The following is a 19,092-nucleotide window of genomic DNA, read 5'->3' as shown; positions in this document are numbered from 1 at the left end:
TCCTCTTTTGGTGGCCTCTTTTATCAAGGCTGTCACTCACCTTCTCTGCCTGGACCACACAGCTCTGTTCCTGACTCACATATCTGTTGAATGAGTGAAGGAATGAAATGCTTTCCCTCTTCCATCTTTGCCTAGCCAACTCTTTGGCTCCCAGCACATCCTATATGCCTGCCCATAGCTCACGTCTCGCTTGTAGTTAGTTGTGCAATGTCTAGTTTTGCCCCCTGTAATAACTATTTCTATCTTACTTATCAGTCTGTTTCCAGCAGCTAGCAAGGTGCGTGGCGCATAGTAAGTTGTCCATAAATATGGGTTGCATAAATGAATATTTAATTTATTTTTTGTATTTATTCTGTCAGGTTCCTTATCTTGGTCACAAAACCGTTGTTGTCTAGGCAAGGTGTTTTGTCAGGGCACCTGAGACACAAGTACAGCAGCAAAGAAGTGGTCTCGTTCGGGCTTTGTCCCACATATGTAAATCAGATTTCTCAGTTCTGTATCTCCCTGTCAAACTCTTTTCTGTCTGATCTATCTCCTTTGCTAGCAGTAAAGTCAGTTATTCTCTTCCTTGGTTGTTTAATTTACCTAGTTAATTCTATCCTCCTAAGCTAGAACTGGGTCAACAAGGCAACAGTTTCTGTATGCATTTCTCTTTCCCACTATTTTCCTGTTTCAGGGAGATTTTTCAGCTAATTTCCTACTCAGGTAAGCATTTCCAGCTCCTTGCGACCAAAATCTCCACTAGTCTGGCCTTTCTTTTCCAATTCCATTTCTCTCAGAGCTTCTTCCTTCTCAGTAACTCATCTCTGCTCTCCTTTAATGAGGCCCTGTGCTCTCCTTCCCTTGAATGTCTCTATTTGGCTAAGTGCTGCTGGTTTTTGACCATCATCCTCAAAGGTTCCTCTATCCCAGGTTGCTTCACTCATAGTACGCTCATTCAGACTCCTGGTCAGCTCACACACACGCATGATAAGCCTATTTATAGACGCACACTGCAAGTGACTCCTTACCTCTAAGTTACATAAAATAGGAGCTTTACTTGTCAACTGAATAGTACATAAGTTCAGGAATTGGAAATGAGAACAGAACATAACAACCCTTCATTTCTAGATATAGTTACATTATAGGAGTTCATATGCATCATGAAAGAAACAGTCTTGTGTCAGAGGAAGTCCTGCAAATTCTGTGAGGGCAGGGATTATATCTGTTTATTCACCATGACATATATTCAGACCCCAATAGTGTCAGACGTGTAGGGGTACTCAAAAATAGTTGTTGAAATGAAATAAAAAGTTTCATAGTCTTTCCATGGTCCACAAGGAAAAAAATCTTTTTGGAGAAGGCAAATGATTTAGCATAACCCTCTGGGTCTTCTATAATAGAACAGAGATATGTATTCATTAAAAAAATATAAACGTGTGGAGCCTAATACCACCTTGTGTCAACTAAATGCCTAGTTTGTTAATACGTACTAAATTTCATAGGGCCCACTGGAGAAGAGGGGTTTTGTTTGTTTGTTTGTTTTTTTACAATTTTGACCTCGCTTGAGGTAGCATTAGCATTCTACAGCCCCAGTGACCCAGCTAATCCTTTTGCTGTGATCTTTTTGTACCACGCCCTAACCAAAACTGATGCAAAGGCAGAATGTTTTGAGTTACTCTCAGTAATTACATATTACTGAAGTTGGACTGATCATTTCTGTTCAACAGCGTGATCCAAAATAGCAAAATGTTTAACTGGGAGAAACATGGGTATGTAATTTCATTGCTTCCTCTTCAGAAACAACCACCAGTGTCCAGGAAGCTTGCGATCTAACTGATGAGAGTTACTTAGGGAACAGTGTAGCCTTTTCATAACCTTCTATATCTTTCCTTAAAAAAGGAACCTTATTATTCTTTAACATTATCATCAACACACAGCCTTGATAACTTATTTTAAGTGATATATATTGTATTTAAATTGCAATATAATCTCTAATAGCTTTTTGCCAACAAAGACTCTTTTTGGATTTAGAATGCAAATTGGACTTGAAAAAGAAAATTTATTTTTAGACCTACGGCACTTTAACTTAACTGTAACACAATTTCAGGGCTTCCATTTGTTAACAGAATATTTTGGGTTGTGAATTTTGGAGGAATCCCTACTGGAAAATTATTGAATGTCCTCTCTTGGCTGTGAGCCATTCATTTAAATGGGCTATGAGATAAGGCTGAAGAATTTCACTAATTTGGGGAGATCCAACTAAGGATTATTACTGTAGGTCCATTAGACTTGAGATTTCTGGAATTATCTGAACAAGTTCTAAAAATCTAGGGTCAGACGAGGTGAAAACGTTTATGTAGCTATGCTCATGTTATGGAGCAATAAAATCTTAATTGGGCATCAGAAAGACAGTGATTGCTTCATCATTTAATTTGGATTCTCTCTCTCTGTGGAGCTTCCAAAATTTTTTTAATGCTATTTGGAGTTACAGAAGGATGATACTGTAGAAAAACATCAGTTTAAAATTAGACCTAGGCTCTATCTAAAGTCATATTGGTGGCTTTGGGCATGAAACCACTCTATGCCTAGGTTTCCTTAAAACAGAGGTAACATGTCCTATTTATAGAGCAGTGGGACGATATTATAAGGAAGAAATATAATTAAAACCAGAGAAGCAGTTTAACATCATAGTTAAGAGCCTAGGCTTTGGCCACCAGACTGCTTGAGGATAAACTTCAGTCTTGCTACTTACCAACTGTATGACTTTGGGTACAGATTCCTTACCATCAATTTCTATAGCTAGAAAGTGGGGACAAAAATATTGTTACCGTATACAGTTAAATGAGAAACAATGTCAAGGAATTTAGAAAATTGATTCGCATGAAGTAAGCACTTGGTAGGTCGAACATTGACTTGTTATTATTATGACATAAGCATCTTTGGCTGAACCCTAATGAAAATCCTATAGTTTACATTTTGCCTATAAATCTGACAGTGAGTTTATCTGTAAATCTGATAGCAACTGGATTCCAGGTTAACTACGTATAGCTTGTGCCTGTGTGTATGTGGGTGTGAGTGTGCGTTTGTGCCTATGCATTCGAGGTAAATTGGTCACATGTGTACATGAAATACAATTATAAACTACTCCTCAAGCTGAAACACAAAAAATAGGTCTCCTTTCCTGAGAATTGCAGCTCTACAGAAAAAATTCACTATCTTGGAACCTCCCTCAAATCTACTTGTGTAAATACACAGATAATTTCTGAAGGGTTATATAGAGATGACTTTTCTTGGTGCTGACCAATTGGACTAGTGCAAGGCTTGACCTTGGCGTAGCTGGAACTTACCCAGTGGCTGACGGGGAGTGTTTGGCTAAATGAGTAACTAGCAGCCCTGATCACCTTCAGCCTTTCTTCAACCAAGGCATCACAAAAGCAATCTGAAACACGGGTTTCGTTTCAAAGGGAGGGTTGGATTTTGCAAGAATCCAGAATGTTTGTAAAGAAAACTGTTCGGTTTTATTAGTATTAGTTGGTGTGCTTGCTAATTTTCAGTCATTTTCTCTTCAGCAAGGGTCCCCCAGATTCTAGTTTCCACATTGCTGCCTTCTGAATGGAGTCCTTTGTGACCGATTGTGATTACATTGCAGTTTCCTTGTGTTCTTTCAAAACGTTCTGACTCTGCCTTACTTTTGGTCAGGGGGTGATGGGAGAAGGGTGGCAGCAGGGGAGTGAGGTCAGCAATACTTTCTGAATGTTGTCAAAGGAGATTTTTAAATTGTCAAAAAATGTCTAGTAAGTAATATCAAGCTTGGTATCTATTAATAAATCAAACATTTAAGATAGGAGTTTGGGTCAGAAGTGAATGTCCTAAGGCCTTCACAGGAGCATTTGCTCCTGGGTGCCCCAGCATTTCTCTGACCTCTTCTGGACACTTCCATAGCAGTCATAAGCCAGGCTGATGATAACAGTGATTTTTAAGATACCAAAATGAAAACGTTGTGTGAAAATGTTTGGGGAGCAAAAAACCAAGGGCGTAGGCCGATTGGGAGAGAACAAGCTGAAAACAGTTTTGCTCGTAAAGGCTTCCTTACACCTTACATATGCAGGGTGAGAACAATCAGTGAAGAAATTTTGCCACCAAGCCAGATATGTGGCATATATGTTATAAATAGATGCCTAGCCTATTTAAAATGTTCAACACCAAAATATATAGTGGCCAGGATTTTTTTTTTTTTTTTTTTGCGGCACGCGGGCCTCTCACTGCTGCGGCCTCTCCCGTTGCGGAGCACAGGCTCCGGACGCGCAGGCTCAATGGCCACGGCTCACGGGCCCAGCCGCTCCGCGGCACGTGGGATCTTCCCGGACCGGGGCACGAACCCGCGTCCCCTGCATCGGCAGGCGGACTCTCAACCACTGCACCACCTGGGAAGCCCCAGGATTTTTTTTAAAAATACAATAGTAATTGAGAAAGAAGTGATTTGAAACCATTCCCACTTAATATCGTTGCTTGTTGTGCACATATTTCTGGATATTTTTTAAAAGCCTCAAAGAAAAAATGGACGAAAGTGTAGTCAATCCTAATCATTTACACATTTCCTATTTGCTAATTCACCTACTGGCTAAAATTTATTTGTTACACCCAGATCATTACTCACGGTGCTTTCGAGGTCATTTACAGACACACACAGACCGAGGAAAGATTTCCATCACTCTGCACACACGTACCCAGCTGAGGTCCAACAAGGAGATTGTAAACAAGGGTCCTTCTCTCAGTCTATTTAGTGCCACGTTTTTCACATACTCTGTGCTTTTTGTTAGTGATTTAACTGTTCAAAATGACCCCCAAGCCTAGTGCTGAAGTGCTGTCTAGTGTTCCTAAGTGCAAGAAGGCTGTGATGTGCCTTACAGAGAAAAGATATGTGTTGAATAAGCTTCATTCGGGTATGAGTTGTAGTGCTATTGGCTGTGACTTCAACGTTAATGAATCAATGATCTATATTAAATCAGAAATTAAACAGAAACACACATAAAACAAGATTATGTATTGATCAGTTGGTGAAAATACTGTGTGATCAGAGGCTCGTAGGAACCTAACACTGTTTTCCAAAGGTCAATGCTAATTCAATATTAGTGTTGACTTTAGAACAAAACCCCATCAAATAATGAGAATCAGCCCAATTCATAATTCCTGTTAATTCATTCGCACGGGAAAGCATCAGTGATCTACTAAGTAGGGATCCACGTTAAATAAAATTAAACCCACAATTAAGTGCCAGCAGAGAGCTTCATGCTATCCAGTTTATTCATTTGCTGCTTGTGGCAATCATATTTATTTGAGATTTTCATTATTTTACGAGAGTTTCCCCAGGATTACTTGACACATGCAGAAATCTCTTTACAACACACATGGGGCTTCCCTGGTGGCGCAGTGGTTGAGAATCTGCCTGCTAATGCAGGGGACAGGGGTTTGAGCCCTGGTCTGGGAGGATCACACATGCCGCAGAGCAACTGGGCCCGTGAGCCACCATTACTGAGCCTGCGTGTCTGGAGCCTGTGCTCCACAACAAGAGGGGCTGCGACAGTGAGAGGCCCGCGTACCGTGATGAAGATTGGCCCCCGCTCGCCGCAACTAGAGAAAGCCCTCGCACGGAAACGAAGACCCAACACAGCAAAAATAAATAAATTAATTAATAAACTCCTAACCCCAACATCTTCTAAAACACACACACACACACACACACACGAACATTCACACACACAGGACCAGAAAAGTAGCCTCTATGGAATGTACATGTATAAACATAGAAATATTTCTTGTGTATAGTGCCTAAAATTCTGTTTTCAGTTGGCAAGCTGTTGATGCTGTTGGAAAGCATGGCATATAGATAAGAAAGGGGGATCATGTGACACTGGAGGTCATTGGCATTCAAAGGCAGACCAAGGACTGCCCCTTCTTGAGGTAGACATGTAGCAGGTTTCCAGTGTATCTGGAATTCTGCCATGTCTAATCACGTCTGGCAATGAGTAGAGTGGTTGTGTCTCTGGTCTGTTGCCTGAGAGGGCCAGGAGCCTCCTAAGATAGAGAGAGCTCATCTCAGAGGAATCAAAAGTCAAGCTCAACAAAAATGTCCCTTGAATAAAGCGTTTCCCATCAGAGAAGTGATTCTGAATGTAGTTCAGCTTTTGCTGTTGCAGTCTTCCCTCAAACGAGGCCCATGGGTCCTTGTGGTTCTTGGGAGAGGGAGGCATGGAGATAAACTCTAAGAGAGCTCTTCACCTGGAGGCACCATGAGCCCTCCTTGGAACTCCTCTAGGACAATGATGATGGAAGAGACGCATTCTCCCTGTTTCACACGGCTCCAACCCCAGAGGTTATGGATGGGGTCTGGAGGGCAGGAGGTCGTGGAGGTAAAGCCAGTATAGAGAGTGGAGACCTGAGGAGAGTGGGCTTGTACAGGAGACACATGTGTGGCTCCCTGCCATCCTGTGCCAGGGACTCAGAAGGAACAACTGTACTTAGAAATATGGGTTGTCATGACATGGGCCCATTTGTACTTACAGACTGGAAAGGCAAGTAGAAATAGACCTGATTCATCTACATATGGGACCGTCCTTACTTCCTTCATTTCCCATGTCTCTCTATTGTCTAATCTGACAGTTCTCCCCTGGATGGACATTAGAATCACCCAGGAAGCCTTAAAAAATGCCTGGACCACCTCAAAGATTCTGATTTAATTGCTCAGGGATCCGTCCTTGGCATCTGTATGTCTAACGGCTTCTAAGGTGATTCACGTGGTTAGCCAGGGTTGAAGATTACTGCTGTACAAGATATCACTGAGAATTTTCACCCTCCATCATCCGTCCTGTGCTGTCCCGTGGAAGGTTAGGCAAGAGCCCTGCTACATGTCCACCTCAGGAAGATGCACCTTGGGGTGTGCCTTTGAGTACGAAAGGCCTCCGTGCCACTTTCCCGTCTGTTTGCCCCACTGTGAAGAATTCATCTGTGTCTTAACCTTTCTTCACGGCCACTACGGACTCCAAATTCTGATGCTTTCTCCTTCCTTGGACTCAGCCCTAGATGCTGGTGATAAGGCTGACACTGAGGAGTGGGGGACGCTGTGGGGACAGATAGGCAGGGAGCAGACAAAGTAAAGAAGGGGTCATGGCAAGCATAAAGGCAGCTGGGAAGGAGCGGCGGAGGAGAAGGCGATGGAGCACGCTCAGCGCTTCTCACACACTCCCACCTGATGTAGCCAAAGGCTGGAGGGGAGAGGGTGAGCTTGGGGCCGCACACACCTAAGTGCAGGTCCCGGGTCTCCATCGTTTACTGGCTGCTTGGTCTTGGGGAAACTACTCATTCTTGTACGACAAAAAAGTGGGGAAGCTCAGGGGTTCAAAACAAGTCTGCCTGACTTAAGCACTCCAAACATTTTCTCAGCTTATACAGCATCTCCTAATCCGTACCCTCACAATAGACCCTGGTAATGAATACAGTAATTAATAACATCCCAGATGGTAGTTGAGCTTGTTTTTAAATTCCTGTGATCAAGTAAGTTGGGGAAATGTTACAAGAAGATTAGTTGGGGAAAAAATGGTGTGCCATTTATTGTCAGCATAGAACATTCAGAATTGTCATTCATAAGAAGTAAGCTCATTATTCATAGATTACTTTTCTTGTCTTTATGTGACTCTTCTTAAATTAAAAATAAACTTTTTTCTTATTGCAAAAGCAACACATGTTCATCTAATACAAATTGGAAAATAAAGATAAGCAAATAAAACAAAACTAAACACACTCATAATCCCTCCACCAGATATAACTGCTGTAAAGGCCTTTTAGACTTTCTTTGTTTTTATACAGACTTTCAAAAATCATAATATACACTTTCTTTCACTTTATAAACATCTGGTCCACAGCATTCCACGTCAATACATTGGCCTTTACTACATCATTTTTTTATGTCTGCTTACTAAGGTGAAATAATTTGATTTGTTTTTAAACCACATTTGTTTACTCAGATGTCAGAAACCCACAGATAAGGAAACATCTGAAGAGCCCAGGTGTGGCTATGTGGAGAGGTTGAGTAATTCAAAGTGCAAAATATAAAAACAATTATAACCAGTTTCACAGTGGTGCGTCTGTTTCCTACGGCCCTTCCACCCATGAGTCTACCGCCGACTTCAAAGAAAAGTTAGCACAGAGAGGGTGCAGAGGATAAGGTGCAAAATGAGAATCAAACCCGTGATAAGAGATTAAAGGAAGACTGATCAAAACCCCAGCCTAAAACTGCTAGCCCATGACTTGCCTTGGCCCAAGGCCCCAAAACACGGATCAGAGCAGAGCTCTCTTTGAAGTGATTGGAGGCGCCTGTGCTCGGATGAGCTCTCCGGTCAAAGGCCAGTTTTCAAAGTGGCACAGAAGGGGTGGGCAGAGTTGCCTCGCCCTCTCTGGTCTTCACATCCCTCACGAATTGCTGGAATGCTGCTGCTTTGGTTTGCTGCCCACATGCAAGTAGTGTAACTGGGTATCCAGTGAGCAATTCGGCCTAAGAGGGAAAGGATCATCTTTCTCCGTTATGGGAGGTGTGGGAAGTAGGGCTGCAAGAACGTGGCAGTGGGTTTGCACTCATGAGCATGGAACTGCAGCCCCTGCTGGTCCTTTTCAGGCAAGGCAGGCGGTACTTCCAGAGAGGCAGTGAGACTTGTTCACTACTCTCCCTGTTCATTCTACTTGCTCCTTACTTGTTCGCTGCTCTCCCAAATAGGGGTTTTTGGCTCTTTGTGGTGTTAGGACATAAACCACCCATTTGCTCAGAGAAGGCAAGAAAATAGAAGTGCTCCCAAAATGGCAGTTGCCTTTACAACATTCAGCTTACTTTTTTTTTTTTTTTTTTTTTACGGTGCGCGGGCCTCTCACTGCTGTGGCCTCTCCCGTCGCGGAGCACAGGCTCCGGACGCGCAGGCTCAGCGGCCACGGCTCACGGGCCCAGCCGCTCCGCGGCACGTGGGATCCTCCCGGACCGGGGCACGAACCCGCGTCCCCCGCGTCGTCAGGCGGACTCTCAACCACTGCGCCACCAGGGAAGCCCCAGCTTACATTTTTTAAAGTATGTTAAAAGACAAGAGTTATATAAAATTGCTAAAAATGTGTGCTTAGAATGTCTTTAAGTAGCAGTTCTTTCAGGCTCCAATTTTCCGGTTTTTCACTTTACACGATAATCTTCTGTTCTTTAGGGTCTTTATTTTTACTTCCCCTGTCATCAAATCTTCATTTACTTCAAAGTGCAAGGGATTTGCATTTTCTCTCTACCTTTTGAAGGTCAGTTTCTTAATCTTTACTTGAGGTTTCAAGTTAGAAATTTTACTGACAATCTTTTACTGAGCACAGCGTTAAGCCTTGAGAGAAAACGGGAAAATGTTTCTCCTCCTGTGTGGAAACCACAGTCCAGGTGAAGAGACAATGGATTTTCCAACAAAAAAATGAATATGATGTCAGCCAATATGGACTTTGTAAGGACAGTCCTTCGTGAAGAAGGAGAATTTGAACTGGGCCTTGAATATGCCTGATTTATGGTCAAACTTACAGAAGCAGAGAACTGTGAGGTGTTTCATAGCAGAAAATGAATACATTCATTAAATTGGGGCAGATGGCTCATGTTAGAAAGTAGTGAAAGAAGCTTCACCAGGTATATTAGGATTAGAATGTGCTGTGACTCTGGATTTTATGATGAATGCAAGAGGATTATACTGAAAACTTTGGAGTGGAAAATGGCGCGCTGAAATGACAGGACAATGTGAATCTGACTGACACACAGGCTGAATGGGGTGTGGAGAGACCTGGGGCCATAGTTTGGTTGAAAGGGCATGAATAGAGGCTGAGAGAGGAGGGCCCGAGAAAGAATAGAAACTGGGACCTGGAAGGATGGGATGGACTCTGGAGGCTGTGAAATGAGAACTGGTCTGACCTGCAGGAGCTGGGGAGGGGGACGTGTAGGAGAAGAAGAGGACTCACTGAGGATTCAGTAATGTCATCACACATAGACTTAACTGCATGACTTCTACTGAAGTGCTAGCTGATGGGATTACAAAGAGGTTAAGTTCATCAACAGAATGGTTAAGAAGACACAGTAGGTATTCACCTGAGAAATTCAAAGGAGCCTCATCTAAAGCCTCTGTTAAGACTGAGTGAGGCAGTGAGCTCTCAGGAGTTCAGAGAAAGAAATTTTCCCTAAAGTTTGGAGTCATGGGAGCTTCAGGAAGAGATGGGACATAAGATGAACCTTGAATAGTGGGTAGAATTTGGAAAGAATGGGAGGAGGAGTTAAAAGGGTGGGGTGAGGGGGGCAGAAACAAAGGCATGAGGTAGAGAAGCACAGGAGTGTTTGTGGCAGGTGGAGTTAGCCCCTCTGGCTGGAGCAGAGTTTGTATGAAAACTCAGAGAGGAAACAAAAGAGAAGGTAGAGACTTTTGATTAGCCAAATTAAAGAGTTTGTCATTTAACCTGGGCAGCGTCAAGTCACTGACATTTTTGAGCAAGGGAGTGGCCAGAGCGAAAGGGTATCTGGTGAAGTTTAATCTGCGAAAGATACGCGACATATGTATAAAAGTAGGGAGATAATAGTAGCAAGAGGAGTAGTTAGGTGACTTCCGGTCAAAAGGGATGAAGATGTAAAGTAGGTTAACACTGATCCTCTAAAGAGTATAGAAAACAGGCAAAAGAGTTACTGATAAGCCCAAGGGAGAGCAAGAAATACAGAAGTTTACTCGAGATTTGAAACATGGAAGGCTGTGGTAACGATTGTGCTGTAGACCAAAGTATAAACGTCCAGAGAGGACTGGTTTGGAGGCAGCCCAGAGAGTTTAGTCTTAAAGAGATGGAACCTGAGATGACAGCTAGGCAAACGTGTCCAGAAGGGGTTAGAAGCCGGGGCTTGAGGCTCAGCTGCAAGACAGATTTACCATTCCAAGTTGAAAAAATCCACAGAGCTCAGCAATTCTTAAAAGTGTTTAATTAACTTATTTATTCAGAAAGTGAAGTTATTTTTCAGAAGCGCACTTGAGGATTTATACTCTCTTGACGCAGATGAATTCTCAATTGCTCTTTAGTTTTCCTTGCGAAACAGTTCAACTTGTATGAGAAAGAACGTGGGGAGGGCAGTGGAAGGGTTTCCTCACTATTCCACGTATAGAAATTGTGGGCATTGAGCCTCCTGTACTTACGTAATATTCGGCTCTTCAGTGGTAATACTTTATGAAAACTGTATACCTCTTTCTATCAATTGCCACACCCACCACAGTCAGTGTTTTGCGCACTGTAAATACTCAGTGTTGGTTGATTTGCACTTTCATCATAAATCTCAAAGATAAAATAGTGGACCTAAGAAAAACTAACAAGCTTACAGCTAATCTTATAATGACAGACTCTACATAGACAAATGTAGAGCGGATATCAAATATGAACTGCAAAAATTTTGTAAAACGATAAAATCCATTAACAATCCCACATGCCTTGGAGCCAGCCTCCTGGACATTCAAAGGTCACAACACCTTGAAGAGCGGAGTCAACAGCCAAAGTTATCAGAGTGAAGAGTGACTCCAGGCCCAGGACGGCTAAGGCAGACCTGCATTCATTTTTTCGTCTGAGATAGGAACTAGCAAGAACCTAGTTATTTAAAGGAGGGGATGAGATATAGGATAGGAGGGCCCAGACCTCTCAAGAATAAAACCAACCAACTACAGTAAAGGAAGGAGGACTGTACGCAGCTAACACTCGTCATTCTACCTGAATGCACAGTTACGCAAGTAAAAAGACGAGCATCAGTCTGGTTGACTAGGTCATAAAGAAGCAATGTGTCTATTTTTTCCCCTTCCAAACTTACAAAAATACACCCTTCATTTTATCTCATCCTTTCTCTGGTCTTTCAGCCGCTCGACTGATCCAGAACATGGATGCCACTGCTGAGCCTTGTACAGACTTTTTCAAATACGCCTGCGGAGGCTGGTTGAAACGCAATGTCATTCCTGAGACCAGCTCCCGTTACAGTAACTTTGACATTCTAAGGGATGAATTAGAAGTCATTTTGAAAGGTTAGTGGAGTTTGTGTCTATGCATCAAAGATTTCTCTCTTAATATATCCATTTCTTAAGATACAGCTCTTAGCGATTACAGGGAGTATCGCAGAAGACTAAAGTCGATAATCCCTCCAAGTTTGGTGGACCGTCGCTGAGTCACTCTGAGGGTGGTAGACGCTGAAATGGATATGTTGGCATCTCTTAGCATTCCTGCTTTCATTTGTAGGTACACACGATAAAGCTCTATTATCCCTGGAGATGGCATCTTTATGCCATTTTACAGAAGAAGTTAAATTATTGCCAGTAAACACCACCTGCATGTCCCTTCTACCCTGGCCCTGTGTTGAGGTCACTGTGAGATGTTACTGAGATTTGCCTTCCCAGAGTAGGTATATCTGCTCTAACCCAGTTAAGACACTCTCCCTGGGAAGCTGAGAAAGCAGTGTCTAGTCCTTTGCTATCCTCCATTCTCCTCTTTTAGAAGTTACTTTGCGAAAAAAAAAATTTTGCTATTTTCTAATATCCAAACAAGAAGAACAGAACATTCATTTCATCTGGAGCATGAACAGTACAATCACACAAAGATAATTATTTTCCAACCGTCAAGACTATCACATTAAATTCCAAATTCCTCTGTAGTATTTGTTTTCTTTTTAATCTCAATTTCAAAAAAAGTAACTTCTCTACGGTAGAGCAGTACACATCACTGTTCACACACACACACACACACACAAAGCTAAGCTAGTCAAAAAGACTTTCATCTAAGCTGGGTAATGAAACTAACTCCCAGTTCCGCACCAGGAATAATGATCTGGTGTAAGGGGTTTGGTTTTTCCTATAAGGTTTTGGAATGGGAGATGTGTGAACATATGTACAGAAGTTTGTTTTACCAAACCTGCATTGAAAATGTTCATTGCAGCTGCAAATAATCAATTATACTGATGTGTTTTATCAATACCCTATTTCAGATGTCCTTCAGGAACCCAAAACTGAAGATATAGTAGCAGTGCAGAAAGCAAAAACATTGTATAGATCTTGTATAAATGAATGTAAGTGCTCTGTATTTTATTTTATTAGGAGTATGCCAAAATATGCATAGTCTTCATAATATATTTATATTCATTATTTTCAAAAGCTGCTATTGATAGCAGAGGTGGAAATCCTCTAATCAGACTGTTACCAGATATATATGATTGGCCAGTGGCGACAGAAAACTGGGAGCAAACATATGGTAAGGCAATTTTCCTTCTTTAAAAAAAAATTGTCTCCATATGAAATCTGTTATTATAGTATCATATTAATGCACTAAAGCATCTAATGATATACTTCACCTTTCATTGCTTTAGGTTCTTCTTGGACAGCTGAGAAATCTATTGCACAGCTGAATTCTAGATATGGGAAAAAAGTCATTATTAATTTTTTTGTTGGCACTGATGATAAAAACTCTGTGAACCATGTAATTCATGTAAGTTTGTGTGGCCAACAGCCAAAGTTACTTTAAATTGCGGTAAAACTTTTACACACGTTGTTGTTATTGATATTTAGAAATAATGCATATTCTCATTTGAATTGCATGGGCAAGGTGGTAATAAGTTCAAGGACAGGTGCCTGGATTCCCAACTTTGAAAGTGTTTTCTTGATGCTGTGTTTTAGACATTCAACTCTCCTTCCTGCTACCTTTGTTTTAGATACCTCTCCCTTTATAAAAACAGATGATAAGAAAGGAAAGACTTCAGGTCTCTCCTGTTTAGAAAAAGCACCTGATTTCTCTGTATGTTCATGAAAGGAGCATGGTCTGGTTTACATAAGTGATACAGGCCAGAAATCAGAAATTCCTAATTGATTCCAAAACGATCATAGAAATGGGATTTTTAACACAATTTTGGTTCTTGCTAAAGAATGTCTGTACTTTTTTCTCAATTAAGGTAAGCAGAATCCCATTCTTTTTAAATGGCTTTATTTGATATTTTTAAAGTGTAAGGCATTCATTTAGGTTTACCTAGGACGAGATTTACTTAACGAGTATGTTTGGAATAGAGTGAAACATTTAGGGACTTTTATTTAGTCTCCTGTAAAAGAAACTACCCAAAAGTTGCAGGTCACAGAAGCATAATTATGTCACTGCTGCATAAATCTTTATACTCATTTTTATTAAAATCATGAAAGAGATTGAACCCAACTCTTGCCTACAGTGGACCCCTTTCTCTCTTCCTGCGTTCTCTCCTTTGGCTCTCAAATGCCAGTATCCTGCGTGATCGCCATGAGGCGGTTTCCTAAGGAGGGTCAGGAGGTTGGAGAAGGAGCAGGGCTCTTCCCATGGGGATGCCTTCTGGCTCTTTCCTTACCAGTCCTCTGGGTTCTGTTTCTTTTGTATTGGCCTGGCTCTTTACAGCTGCTAGGATTCTCACCCTCACCCATAACTGCTCTAAGTTTACCTTATCCGTCTTACCACGAGGCGCCTAAGAGGGACTCTCACAAAGTCGCAAGTATGTCCAGAAGGTTTTGCTGGGTCTCCAAGGTGGACTGGACACACTAGAACCGAGATGAGTTACCTCTTTCACACACTCAGCTGGCTGCTGGGTCTCCGCACGTCCTGAGGCAGGACAGCTTTGGAGAGAACTGAGGAGGAATCTCCTCTGTCCCCTTAGGGTAGAGGATCTCAGAAAAATCAAGATTTCTGCTAGCTTAGAATTTCTTGAGTTACCTTAGAGGTTTGCCACCTTTTTTTTTTTTTTCTGTCCCAATTAAGGGTGGGGGTAGAAGAGAATGTCCCTCAGGAGAGCATGTTAGAATCTCAGGAAACCAAAATGTCCTGTAAAAATATAATGCTCCCTAGTCCTAGATTCTAACATGTATTTGTTCACCTCCCCCTTTATTATGCATTAAAAATCCTTCCCCGTGTGTTTTTTTTTGTTCAAGATTTCTTTGGTTTTTCTCAAATATCTGCAGCACAGACTTCCAGATTATCTAGCTACACATCAGTTTAACTCACAGTAGTGTGGAAACCATTTCCTAGCTATGTATTCACTCAGTGTCTGCTTGTTACCCTTATAAAGAACAAAAACACTAGGATCTTTTTTTTTTTTAACATATTTATTGGAGTATAACTGCTTTACAATGGTGTGTTAGTTTCTGCTTTATAACAAAGTAAACAAGCTCTACATATACATATATCCCCATATCTCCTCCCTCTTGCGTCTCCCTCCCACCCTCCCTATCCCACCCCTCTAGGTGGTCACAGAGCACCGAGCTGATCTCCCTGTGCTGTGTGGCTGCTTCCCACTAGCTATCGATTTTATATTTCCTAGAAGAACACTAGGATCTTGCTCATACTTAGATAGGTGTGCTTGTAATTTGTCCAACTGTTCTATATCAACTGAATACTGTATTTTCTTCTTCGCATATTTTTGTATAGATTGACCAGCCTCGACTTGGCCTGCCTTCCAGAGACTACTATGAATGCACTGGAATATATAAAGAGGTAAAAACAAAAACAAAAATCCAACAAAATAAAATGAAACTACAGACTTTAAACTTAACCCTCTATGTCCTTCACTCAGGCAGATACTGAAAATCACACATAATAGTGAGCTTCCTTTGACTGAATGAATATTCTAAGCTAAGAAACAAAGAAACTTGAAATTCCTTGTTCACGTCTTGATCTTAGTACTTAAGTCACGTGACCCATTTTGAAAAGTCAATTTTAAATGTTTTATTTTCTCTGTAAGTTTGATCATTTAAAAAATGAACAGATTAATCATGGTCTAGGTCAGTGCCAATGAAGACCAGGGAATGGTCCAGTATCAGACACATCACACTCTGCAGCACTCTTCTAGAGTCTTCTGATTTGACTTTCAGAGGACTACCCAGATAGGGCCATTGGGTTCAGACAGACCTTTGCAGTCACCTTCTGATTCTAACGTTCATCACACCCCCACAGAACTGCTTCGCTTTGCCTCACAGCCTTGCCTCCCTCAAGCTGGTGTTGATGTGCTTTTGCTTCTTGATATGAAGGAACCATAGATGATAAACTTAGCAGTGTAATATATTATTAGGTATTTGGGGAAGGTGTTGGTTCCATAAATGTTTTCCTCATTATTTTGTAGCTCAGAAGTAAGTTAAGTTTACCTTTGGTTATTCTAATGGGTCACAATGGTGGTGTGGCTGAAATTACTTCTCAATTAAAATTATTAGCTTTATATGTTTATACTGAGTGTGCATTTGGCCTCATTATTAAAGTCAAAATCGCATGGAATAAATTCATTTTAAAGTGTCTTTTTGAGTGGCTACACAACATTGAAATGAAGAAAAAGATATATTGTAAAAGTCCATAGTTAATAGCACAGAGAATCAAGTGGGTATGGGATATTTGAGTTCATTACAGGTATTGTGAGGGTTGCAACTATTGGCTTTATGAGCTGTCTAGCTGCTTCCTATTGCAGAGTTGAGGGTGACTGAAGAATTTTGGCTCATTATACTACATTTTCATTGTCATCAACTAGAATGTTTTTCAATTTTAGGATTTTGTCCTAAAATCATATCAAATTTGTCCAATCCTAAAAAGATATATATATTTTTTGTATTTTAACATTCCTGATATCAGAGTATACCCAACAGTTAGTATATACATTTAATGTGGTAAAGTTTCTTTTTTGTTATTTTTCTTTTGGAAAGGATCATGTTGTTAAGATGATGGTGTATTTGTGCATTTTATATTCAACACTATCTCATAATCAAGAAAAGGTCATAATCTAGAGCTGTCTTTCATAGGCTTGGGTCATATGGAAGCATTTTGTTTAACCTGTGGCTGTTTTGTTTTTTTTTTTACATTTTAGATTAGATTATATTTTGAGAAATGCATATTGTATTCCTCTGGTTATTGTTTTAAACTTAAATACGTCAATTCCTTTTTGTTTTCTGTACTTTCCTTCCTAAAGAGAGAACAGGCCTTAAGGCAATAGAAACTCCAAGATATATATTCTTATATTTTTTACATGGCAGAATGGCATGTTTTCTTACTAATTAAGGTTACTTATGCACAGACTTTAAGAGCTAAATGGGACATTAGAAAATTTAGTTCAACCCCTCATTTTACAAATGAGAAAACAGAGACCCAAATAAGTAAAATGATTTGCTTAAGTCATGGATTAGAAGATCCATGTGTCAGGAACATTAATTGTAAGCAATGGAAACCTACTCTAACTTCAATTCTGTAAAAAAAAAAAAAAAAGTTTTCTGTCTGTCACACCTAAATGTAAAGCTCTAGGGATGAATCAGGCATGTGGGTTCCAGGGGTTCACCTGAACCATCTTCTCTCTTTTCCTGTTCTCAAGGGGCTACTTTCTTCTGTGTTGGAGTCCTTCTCTAGCAGGCTTTCTCCATTGTAGCATCAGAGATGATCCCTGGCAGCCTTACAATCCAGAAAAGAGAAATTCTGTCTCTCTGATTCCTATCAGTGTCTGAGGAAAGGGCTCTGGTTGTTCCTGCATGAGCCACCTGCCCTTCCCTTGACCAATCCCTGTGTCCAGGGAACTGGGCTCTCTGATTAGGTAGTTGGTACTGCCAACCCATCTCCACAGCTCAGGAAGGGAGACCCCTTGATGGAGAGTTCCACCAAGAGGAAAGAGAATAGAGGGTTCTGTTATGAGCAGATGAGGAGAAATAGCTACTATAGCCCCACTCATCATGATCCTGTCTCCTGGTTCCCAATCTGTCTTTCCTTCTAGATGGTGCTATTTCTACAGAAAAACCTGGAGAGCAAATCTCATTTAAAATTATGAATTAAGCCGGCTCATGTGGCTTAAAACAAGACTACATAAACACTCTTTTTCCAGGAGTTTATCATGTAAATTTAATAACACAGTGTTCCTACCAAATGTAAAACAGATACCTAGTGGGAAGCGGCCGCAGAGCACAGGGAGATCAGCTCGGTGCTTTGCGACCAGCTAGAGGGGTGGGATAGGGAGGGTGGGAGGGAGACACAAGAGGAAGGGGATATGGGGATATATGTATACGTGTAGCTGATTCGCTTTGTTACACAGCAGAAACTCACACACCATTGTAACGCAATTCTACTCCAATAAAGATGTTAAAAAAAGGGCTTCCCTGGTGGCGCAGTGGTTGAGAATCCGCCTGCCAATGCAGGAGACACGGGTTCGTGCCCTGGTCCGGGAAGATCCCACATGCCATGGAGCAACTAAGCCCATGAGCCATGGCCGCTGGGCCTGCGCGTCCGGAGCCTGTGCTCCGCAACGGGAGAGGCCACAGCAGTGAGAGGCCCGCATACTGCAAAAAAAAAAAAAAAAAAAAAAATTTAAAAAAAAAAAAAAAAAAGATGTTAAAAAAAAATAACACAGTGTTCTATAGGCCAAATATTAGGCAGAAGGCCACATAGCCATCTGTATAAATACTGAACAAATACATACATTTATTTTAAAAATTGGGATTTATCTGTGTGACACCTTGTTGTGTAAAGTGTCCTTTCCCAGGAAATAAATAGAACTTCCTAAATGTGATGGCAGAAGAAACTGGTCTCAAAATGGGTTCATCAAGGAGCCACTCATGCTGGATGTCTCTCGTTAAAGAGATAGAACCTTATGTCTGAGGTATCCTGATTATCTGAAGAGATCACTTAATGACACATTGCTACCGCAAAGGACAGGAGTAGTGAGATTTGAATCAATTCTATCCCATACAAGAGTATACATTTCTATGCTAGGAAAACAATATGAAAGATACATATTGCCCATAAAAAATAATCATCCTAATCATGGAATTTTAAAATGGAACCAAACAACTACTTCATGTGAGAAAGCTCTTGCTTATTGATTCACTGAAAGAATGACAACCTTAATTTTCTTGAAAAATCACCACCTCCAGAAGAGTCTCTGAACTCTTTTGGGATGAATTGGAATTGGTGTCAGAATTTCCCTTTCTCTACCTCTTTAGCTTTTCTGGGCTGAGTGCTGCCCTGTCCTCCTTCATAAGGAATCTGCAGGTTAGGTACCCAAAATACTTGAGCATAATTGGATTATAG

General features: G+C 41.1%; 1 protein-coding gene across 3 annotated transcripts in view; it reads left to right on the top strand.

Annotated features, from left to right (window-relative positions):
* Nucleotides 1–19,092, top strand: part of MME (membrane metalloendopeptidase) — a 102,212-nt gene that overhangs the window by 30,726 nt on the left and 52,394 nt on the right. For all 3 annotated transcript variants that reach the window (XM_067033527.1, XM_059063636.2, XM_059063638.2), the window contains exons 4-8: nucleotides 11,910–12,071; nucleotides 13,025–13,105; nucleotides 13,192–13,287; nucleotides 13,403–13,521; nucleotides 15,472–15,537. In XM_067033527.1, coding sequence (XP_066889628.1) covers nucleotides 11,910–12,071; nucleotides 13,025–13,105; nucleotides 13,192–13,287; nucleotides 13,403–13,521; nucleotides 15,472–15,537 — 524 coding nt within the window. The remainder of the gene's footprint in view (nucleotides 1–11,909; nucleotides 12,072–13,024; nucleotides 13,106–13,191; nucleotides 13,288–13,402; nucleotides 13,522–15,471; nucleotides 15,538–19,092) is intronic.

Source organism: Kogia breviceps, chromosome 5 (assembly GCF_026419965.1).
Source record: "Kogia breviceps isolate mKogBre1 chromosome 5, mKogBre1 haplotype 1, whole genome shotgun sequence".
Taxonomy (NCBI): Eukaryota; Metazoa; Chordata; class Mammalia; order Artiodactyla; family Physeteridae; genus Kogia; species Kogia breviceps.
The sequence above is the reverse complement of the archived record's forward strand: the minus strand, read 5'-3'. Positions and strand labels throughout refer to the sequence as shown.